The 9,581-nt window shown below is 54.9% G+C and overlaps 1 protein-coding gene across 1 annotated transcript; it reads left to right on the top strand.

Annotated features, from left to right (window-relative positions):
• The first annotated feature begins 261 nt into the window (after positions 1-261).
• On the top strand, positions 262-9,152 carry CD74 (CD74 molecule). The gene is made up of 9 exons (XM_066273009.1): positions 262-507; positions 4,288-4,460; positions 4,666-4,745; positions 5,267-5,329; positions 6,198-6,293; positions 6,615-6,702; positions 7,593-7,784; positions 8,267-8,329; positions 8,602-9,152. The coding sequence occupies exons 1-9, from the start codon at positions 431-433 to the stop codon at positions 8,610-8,612; spliced, it is 843 nt and encodes a 280-aa protein (XP_066129106.1). The 5' UTR covers positions 262-430; the 3' UTR covers positions 8,613-9,152.
• The last annotated feature ends 429 nt before the right edge of the window (positions 9,153-9,581 follow it).

The following is a 9,581-nucleotide window of genomic DNA, read 5'->3' as shown; positions in this document are numbered from 1 at the left end:
AGCAGCTCCTTTCTGAACTCACATATCTATGAGTGAGAAGGGGAGACAAACATAGGCATTTTCTGCTTCAAAACGATTTTCTGTCTAGGGGCTGATGTTTCTGGAAACATCCAAAGAGCCTTATGAATCCAAAGGTCTGCCCAGAAACAAGTGATGAGGGCCCTGGATAGCCAATGGAAGGAAGCGTGCTGGCCTTTCTACCTGCCTGGGGGGCTCCCCCTCCCTATCCTGCTCCATCAAAGGCAGCTTTACCAAGTCAGGGTATTTCCAGCCTTGTGGCTTTCACTTCCACTTATGAGGACGAATCAGATTTCTCCTCAGCCCCAACTTTAAAAGGTGAAACGTGTTCAGGGACTCAGACGCGCAGGCAGCAGCAGCGGCGGTGACAGGAGAGGCAGCAAGGAAGTGGGTTAGACCAGAAGCCAGAACCATGGAAGACCAGCGTGACCTTATCTCCAACCACGAGCAGCTGCCCATGCTGGGCCAGCGCCCCGGTGCCCCGGAGAGGTATGTGTGGGCAGCAGGAGAGGGCACACAAAGCCTGGGCCACACAGACACGCAGAGGGACTGGGGTCACAGAGGCACGGCCTCAGGCTCTGGCTCTGGCAACGTTGGGGGGTCTTGAACCAATCTCTGGCCGACCCTCGGCTTCGGTTCTCCCTCCTATAAAATGAGGGAGCTCCTCTAGGGCAGGGATTTTAACTTTAATCATGTACTTTGCTTCTGAAAATCTGGAGATAGCTTTGGACTGTCTCCCTAGAGTTTCACACTATTTTTAGAGGCTTCACAGACCCCCCTGAAGCTGGACCATGAGCCTCAGGGGGCCAGATTTTGAAAATGTTATAGATCCTAGATGGAGAAACAAAGTTTCTGAAAGAATGTTAGAGCAGCTCATCCCAGAGGAGTTCCCTCCCAATAACCAGGGTGGGTATACATGTTTGTGTCAAGGGAATTACTGTCGCAGGTGTCTGTAGAGTAGAGGGAGGCATAGGCTTTCACAGGAGAGATCAAGAGATGTTGGAAGGGGGTCAAAATAGGGCAAGGAGTGGGGCTCTTGATAAATTTCTAGAAGGGGCTGAGGGTTGGTGTGGGATGTTTTCTGGCTGTGCCTCTATTCATTATAGCAAGGGGCCAGCTAGAGGACCCCCACACCTGTCTCTCAGCCTCAAAATGGTCTCATTCATGTGTTTTCCTGAAGAAAAGGGGGGGGGCTAGAGTACAGTTACCCCAGTGTCCCCTGCTCTCCTCAGTCTCCAAAAAGTTATTTGTGAATTATTGGGCCTCACAGCTAGATGTCAGCTGTTGCCAGGCCGAAGGGGTTTGAGAGAGACACTCAGAGATGTCATGAGGACTTACTTCCCTTCTTGGGAATAGGTAACCAGATACAGACCATTAGAGCAATGGCCTTTGAAAATCCTGGGGACACCTATGGCTGGGAGGGCCAGCTCTCTTGTGATGGCTCAGTTCTGGCTCAGGTTCTATACTGTCATACATGACTTAGAAAAATCACTGCTTCTTTCTGGGTCTCACTACTAATAATGACAATAGTTATAATAGGTCCCATTCACTGTGTACTTGTTACCAGTTCTCAGCCGCTGTTAGTAATTATGTACACAAAACTAAATGCTAAATTCAATCCTAATTCTCACAGTAACCCTATGAGTCAGGTAACTTGTATTATCCCTATTTTTATATGAGAAAATTGAAGCTCATTTTGGTGACTTACCTAACTTATTACAGCTAATGAATGTTGAAGTCAGAATTTGAACCCAGGACTAGTGTGGTTTCAAAGATTGGGCTGAATACCATCTGGTCCCCTTCTAGAGTTACAATTTGCAGAGAGGGGAGCTGGGGCCCCTCTGAGCTGAGGCCACGTAGTGAGTTGCAGACCCACTGTGGGCTCAGTGTACAGAGAGGTTGCCCCCTTGTCAAATCTTTGTCTGATTTTCCTTTTAATTCAGTTACTGCTTCTAAAACTGGCTCAGCTCTGTGTGCTCAGGCCATTCCAGACTTGAACCTGTTTCGGACCCTTCTGTGAACACTTCTGCCTGGCAACACCTGTGTCATCATTCCTGTTAGTTCTGGTTGGCTCCTGACTTTGGCCAGTTACTTTATTATTGAAGGACACAGTGAAAAGGAGGAAATGAAGAGAGGGGTGATGAGCTGGCCCCCGTCCAGAACCCAGGGGACAGGCATTTAAGTATAAAGAGGAAGGAAGCCAGATGTTAAAATTAACTATTAACTCCCTTGAGAATAGCAGTCAGTGTTACCTGTGGAGGGCTATGTGCTAATAATGGAGGTGAGAGCTTTACCCTCATCTTTTTATTTATTTTTTTTATTAATTTTAGAGAAAGAGGAAGGGGGAGAGAGAGAGGGAGGAAGAAACATAGATCTGTTCCTGTATGTGCCCTGATTGGGGATCGAACCGGCAACCTCTGCGCTTTGGGGTGACACTCCAACCAACGGAGCTATCCAGCCAGGGCTACCCTCCTGATCTTACTTCATATAGCAATGCTTTGAGTAGATGTTCTCACTGCAGCTTACCCAGAGAGGCTGACCTGCCCGGGCCCCTGTGCTAGTGGAGCAGCAGAGCAGCTCAGATCCAGATTGTGTAGTCTCCCCTTTAGTGTGGCTCTCTAGGCTCTGAGGCCGTATGAGAAACTGAGTCGGGGAAGGGAAGGGACTTCCCGGGCTCACAGCCTGAGAGGCAGAGCTGGGACTAGACTGGCTGTGGGGTTGTAGAAGGAGTGAGCGTGTAGATGATGAGCTGGAGGCTCAGGGCCCAGGCAAGACCCAGGTTTGGGTGGGTTTTTGCCACTTAAAAAAATTTTTATTTAGAAAAATGATTTTTTTTCACCACCTTTAGAGGCTAGGCAACCCCTGTTCTAAGAAGTGGGGTTATCCCTTCCTGTCTGGTCTCCTCCTTTTACCCCACACAAGGTTTTTGCTCTCTCCTTCTAGGATAAAAACCCCTTGGGCTGGGCCTTGGCTCAGAAAGTGCAGCGGGCTGGCAAGGAGGAAGCCAGTGAAATGAGCAATGTTTGTGACGTCATTAGTTACTGGGCAGAAGGGTGTCCTGGAGTGCCCCAAACTTCCTTGCTGGGTTGTAGAAGTAAACAGGGCCCAGTCTTATCTGACAGTTTCCAGTGGGGTTTTAGCAGTCCCACCCCAGGGGTGAGGTGGGAGAAAACAGGTCAGGAACTGTCATGGGCCTGGGGCAGGATCCTTACGTCCCCCATACTGTAACTTGTGCCTTTTCCCCCCAAACTGCATCCAAGGCCAACAGCTGCTAGGGCTCCGAGGTCTGAGTCTGCCCACCCCTCCCTGTGCAGCTAGCCAGCCCAGAGAACACAAGGAGTTCTCCCAGGTCACACAGGCCCAGGCACCAGACTCGGGCAGAAAGCCCTACTGCGTGGACATTACCGGAAACACTGTACCCACACTCAGCTCTTCAGAGAAAACTACCCAATTCTAGAATTGCCGAGGTGAGAAGTACCCACACGACAGGCCCAGAGAATGGCAGAGACCTGCTCAGAGACACACGGAGAGTCGGGGCCAGCGGGGGTGGCGGCTGACCTGCTACCGCCCGACGCTGGCCAGTGCGCACAGCCTTCCCTAATGTCAGGGCCCACTTCTCTTTTTTCAGGTGGGCCTGTAAGCTCTGCGTGCCTCCTTCCCTTTTCTGACTTCAGTGCAGAGGCTGGGCGAGTAGGAGGGTAAAAATCCCCTGCACCTGGCGCTGGCCAGATAGCTCGATTGGTTCACGCATCGTCCTGAAGCTCAGAGGTTGCAGGTTCCATCCCTGGTCAGGGCATGAACAGGAGCAGATTGATGTTCCTGTCTCCCTCTTTCCCTTCCTCTCTCTAAAATCAAGACAATAAACATTTAGAAAAAAGCAATGAAAAGCCCACAAAAATCCTTCCCCTCAAGGGCAGGCCCGATCCTTAGGAGACCCCTTGGCAGAGGGGATCTGGGGAGACCCTCCCCCTCGACCTCATTGAGGTGGAACTGAAGCCGAGAGAGGACAAGGCGTTTATCTCTGGCTCTTCCAGCTCCAGGACTCGGCCTGAGAGGACTGTAGGGCCAGCAATGGTTAGAAGTAGGGGCTGGGCAGTGTCTTTCAGTTGCGTGTCCAAAGGCACTTATTTGTGCTTTAAAGTTTGTCAGGAGTCACTGAAGTGGGTGAGCTGATGAAAATGGGGGGACACATTCCCCCCCTCCCAGCCAGTCCTTGGGCAGCCACCTCCATGGAGTCTCCTCTGACTTATTCTCCCTCCCCCCCAACAGCAAGTGCAGCCGTGGAGCCGTGTACACAGGCTTTTCTGTCCTGGTGGCTCTGCTCCTGGCTGGTCAGGCCACCACCGCCTACTTCCTGTACCAGCAGCAGGGCCGGCTGGACAAGCTGACGGTCACCTCGCAGAACCTGGAGCTGGAGAACCTGCGCATGAAGCTTCCCAAGTGTGCGTGCCCCACCTCCATCCTGCCCGCCTCCCCCGCCCCTCTCCTCAGAGACCCCATTCCTGCACCTAGCTGGGCTCTGTCCTCTCCTTCTGGCCTGGATATCCAGCCTCTCCTCATCTGGGTCTGAGATCTTGGTCCGGGATCCGAGAACCATCCTCCCTGGGCGTTGGGGCTACACTCACGCTGTACCTCCTGACCCCACAGCTGCCAAGCCTCTGAGCAAGATGCGGATGGCCACCCCCATGCTGATGCAGGCATTGCCCATGGAAGGCCTGCTCCAGGAGGTAAGGACAGCTCCAGGGTGGTGGAAAGGGAATGTTTCTAGCCTGGATGGAGGGCAGGTGCCGGGGACAGGAGAACAGCTGACCCAGGAAAAGCCCAGTTGGGGAGGGGATCCTGACTACTGGGGGAGGACAAGGCCCACCCCTGGAAGAAGAGGGGTCCCGGAGCTGGGGGAGAGCCCCTTGGGGCCGTCCCTGACAGGAAGGCCCTGCCCTCTCATTTACAAGGCGCTTCTCATGTCCCAGAGCATCGTACCATTCCCTCATTCTCAAAGCCCTTATGTATGGATGCTGCTATTGTCCATAAAGCCCTGGGTGGGAACGTGTACGCAAATTTGACCAATAAGGACACTGAGGCAGAAATATAAAATGATTTGCTCAAGTTCGCACATTCGGAGGTGGCAGAGCTGGTCCTGTGGAGCACCTGGGGCTCTAGACTTGTACCCAGAACCCAGCTGCTATCTCTGTGCCAGGGCCCCTCCTCTGGGGCCAGTGCTGAGAACCCCCACTCCTTCCTCCCACAGCCCATGCCGAACGTCACCAAGTATGGCAACACCACAGCGGACCACGTGATGCACCACCTCCTGGTGAGTGGGACCGATGCATGCCTGGCTCACCAGGACGTTCCTTACAGGCTCTTCAGATTAGTTTTGTTGTTTTCTTATTTTTATTTATTGATTTTTGAGAGAGGAGAGGAGAGAAAGAAAGGATAGGGCAGGTATCTCAGTTGTTTCTTCTATGTGCCTTGACTGGGCAAGTCTGGTTTTGAGCCGGTGACCTGAGCACTCCAGGCTGATGCCTTACCCCACTGCCCGTCAGGCGGGCTCACCCATTAGTGAAGGAGAGCAGGAGTGGCTCTTACATGTTGTACGTATGTCAGGCTCGCTGCTCCCCCCTTTTCTGAGTGTTTGAGACGGAGACACTGAGGTGCCCACTTTTTCCTTCTAAGTTTTTACTGCACATCTACTCTGGGCCAAGCACTGGGCATGGCTCTGGGCCCCAAAGGGGAGCAGTCAGACCCAGGTCCCAATTCCATGGGGACCCCAGGGCAGCATGGGAAACAGGCAAGCGACCAGGTGACGAGGGATGTGCAGGGGGCTTTGTGAGGAAAGACGCAGAGGACCCGACCCAGCTGGGGGGAGGTCCACAGAGTCTTCCTGGACGAGGTGCAACTTGGAAGATGAGTAGCCTTCTGCAAGGAGTAGAGGACTGGGGTTACTGGTCTACAACCTGGAGCCTGGGCCTCCCGCCTCCCAGCCGTGGGGGCTTGCAGCTGTGCCGCTGGTCTTCTCTTACTGCCTCCCCTCGCCATGGCCCCGTCCTGGCTGCGGGCTAGGCTCCAAGCTTGCTGACGCCTGGCTTCACCCCTCAGAATGGAAGGCCAGGGGAACGTGGGCCGCACATTTCACCGTCCCTGCCAGGGAGCTCTTTTTAACTTTCCTTCCTGCCCTGCAGAGAGCTGACCCCCTGAAGGTGTACCCACAGCTGAAGGGGAGCTTCCCAGAGAACCTGAAACACCTGAGGGGCACCATGGAGGGCCTGGACTGGAAGGTCAGCAGGCTGCCCGGCCCTGGCGCCCTCTGCCGATGGCCAGGGAAGGGCTGGGGGGGGGGGTGAGGTGAGAGGCAGGCCAGCAAGGCCACCCTCAGCAAGCTGGAGGCTTCCCAGAACTTAAAAGCCACAGACACGGAAAACGGCTTGGTGCTAAGGAACCAACCTGACCAAGTCCTGCGGGTGTCTAAGGAGTGAGGCTGCAGCTGGACCGGGGGGCAGGGGCCCTGCCTGGCCCTCCATGTCTCTGCCTCCAGGGGCAAGGCCAGGCCGGGCTGGAGAGGGCTACTGAGTCTGAGCCCCTGCCTCTGTCCCCATTAGGTGTTTGAGAACTGGATGCATCAGTGGCTCTTGTTTGAACTGAGCAAGAACTCACTGGAGGAGAGCCTCACTGAAGGTTCACCAAAAGGTACAGGGAGTTGGGAGCCTTGGGCACTAGGGCTGCTGGGCCAGCCGGACTGCCGGCCGCTCAACTTTCACTCCTGTCTCTCCTGTCTGTTCCTTCTGGGCCTGGCTGCCCCCAGCCCCGATCCCCTCTGAGCCCCCACAGGGTACAGAGGTCTAGACGTGATCTGGCTTGTGCAGGGTGGCACTGGGCAAGTGGCCTGCAGCAGAAACCACCCAAAACATGCCAGGTGTCATGGCAGTGACCTTCGCCACCCCTCAGAGAGACCTGCCACAAGAGCCGTGGGGTTTCCCATAGACAATGCAGACCAGAATTTTCAGCTCCACAGCCATTCAGAATGCTGTTTTAATCCTGGCTATAATCTGCCATGCAACTTTGGGCACCTCTTCCCTCTGGCTTCTGTTTCAGAAGAAAATCAGTGGCTACTCCGTGTGGGCCTCAGATGTTCCCACCATAGACTCAGAAGGCATCTTAGATACTATCCCAGCCAACTCCCAGCTGATGTTTGAATCCCTTCTACAACACCCACAAACAAACCCCCATTTCTCCTTGCATACCTCCAGGGACAGAAGCTCAGACTTCACAAGGTGTCCATTGCTTTTCCCTAGAAATCAGGATCATGCGTGCAATTCTAAACTTTGTTAAGTACAGAGTGCTGGAAGAAATCATCAAATTCTAGGATGAATTGGCCACACAGCAATACACTTCCTCTGATCTTGGACCTTGTTGGTCCAGTCCTCAGTTTCCCCATCTGTGCAGTGGGTTAGAGCGAGCACAGCCACTTGTGCAGAAGGCATCAGGCCTTACGGCAGTGGCACATGGACCTCTGGTTTTGCTGAGACCCTGGCTCCGAGTCCACTCACTCACTGTCTTCACAATGCCTGTCGCTTCAGTACTGACCAATTGCCTGGAGGAGGCCAGCCGCATCCCCGCCATCCACCCGGGCAGGTTCAAGCCCCAGTGCGACGAGAACGGCAACTATTTGCCGCTCCAGTGCTATGGAAGCATCGGCTACTGCTGGTGCGTCTTCCCCAACGGCACCGAGGTCCCCAACACCAGGAGCCGCGGGCGCCATAACTGCAGTGGTAAGCAGTGGCCACTGTGCCAGGGAGTGTCAAAGGAGCAGGAAGGAACAGGAAGGCTGAGGGGCAAGAGGTCCCTCCTGGTGCCCACGTGGCGAGGACACTCAAGATGGAAGCTGGGGGCAGCCATTCAGCCATGCATCCACCCCTTTGTCTACCGACCTGTGCATCCGTCCCGTTTGTCCGTCAGTTCTCTCCTTACATCCACGCTCATCTCATTCATTCATCCTTGAATCCTCTCATTGTGACTTTTACCCACAGTGCGTGATCCACTCACTGCATCCAGAAGTCCTACAGAGCCACCCGTCTCATTCCATCACCCCGCCCGGGCCTTTCTCTCAGGCCCCAGCAAACATCCTTTGCACACGGTGCCTGGTCTCTCAGGACTGGCCTGTGGCCAGGCTGGGAAGAAATAACCCCAGGCCCTCACCAGTGGGTCTCAATCTGGACTGCAAGTAACAAATGGCCTTGTTGCTCCTTTGCAGAGCCACTGGACATGGAGGATCTGTCATCTGGGCTGGGCGTGACTAAGCCAGATCTGACCCAAGGTAAGGTCCCCTCAAGAGGGACCCAGTCCTCAGCAGGGCCAGCTCCCTCACGGGTGAATGCCCGGCATGGCATGACCTGGTCCATTCTCAACCTCCCGGAGACATCTATTTCAGAGATGAGGAACAGGTTTCTGGGTGGCTACCCAAGTCAGCACCTGTTCTGAGCAGGGGGCGCTGGAGGGTCGAGAGCTCGACTGCTCTGAGGCCTGGGATGCTGGGAAGGGGCAAGGAAAACCGGTGACTCCAACCCTAACCTGCAGCTCTTTCCGTAGCCATCATGTGAAAACCACAGCCGAAGACACCAGCAGCATCCAGTCTGCCCTGCATGGCCACAGCTTCCTTGCTCTCTTCGTCCCCCAGCCCCATACACCCCCTGCCATCTCCCACCCTGCACCTCATCCCATGAGACTGGCGCGTGGCTCTCCATCAGCCCAGACATGAGCCACACAGAACAGCCTAGGCTTGGAGGGCTCTGATGCCCTCGGAGGTGGCCAGGAGCTAGGCTGGCCCACATTTCTGACACCACAGCAGCCTTCAGCATGGAGCTCCAAGAGCTAGACCCATGGGCGAGGGGCGGGTGCAGGGAGAGGCGACACTGCTCCCCTAAGTCCCAGGGAGGACACATTTGCTGTCCCCCCCTTCTGGCTTTAGCCTTGGCTTCCCAGCCTATGCAACAGGGGCCAAGCCACCCTTTCCCTTGCCCCAACACCCCTCCTAGGAAGGACCAGCCCCCCACCACAGGCCCTCCTCACTCTGCACAGCGAGCTTGTCAGTCAGCCCTGAGGGACGCGGCTTCTGGGAGAATAAAACGTAGGAAGTAGAACACTTGGCTCCCGGCTGTTCTGTTGGGATCTGGTTCACTTACCCTCCAGGAGGTGACTGGAGGTCTCGCCTCCGGCAGTTGGGACAGGAGGACACAGCCCGGGAGGCCGGGCACGGGCCCCTGTGGCCAGGCAGGGCAGGGCTGTAGTGGTCTTTGGGCACAGATACACTTGTTTCCACGTTTCACCACAGGAAGTGGGCTCTTACCTGAGTTCTTGGTCCTGCTTCCCCTTTCCCACACCCCCATTCCCACTGCTGCAGAGACAAACGTGATGACAGATGGCAACAACACAGGACCCCAGCCAGAGCTGCCAGGAGGGAGCAGAGGCCCCTGTTGCCAAATTTCTTGATTTTTCAAGAGGAAGCCACAATCAAGATATTCAGTGTAGTTTCCATTTCAATGAAGGCCAACAGGACACCCCCGTGTTCT

This window comes from Saccopteryx bilineata, chromosome 4 (assembly GCF_036850765.1).
Source record: "Saccopteryx bilineata isolate mSacBil1 chromosome 4, mSacBil1_pri_phased_curated, whole genome shotgun sequence".
NCBI classification, from domain to species: Eukaryota; Metazoa; Chordata; class Mammalia; order Chiroptera; family Emballonuridae; genus Saccopteryx; species Saccopteryx bilineata.
Note: the sequence above shows the minus strand (reverse complement) of the source record. Positions and strands in the feature narration are given on the sequence as shown.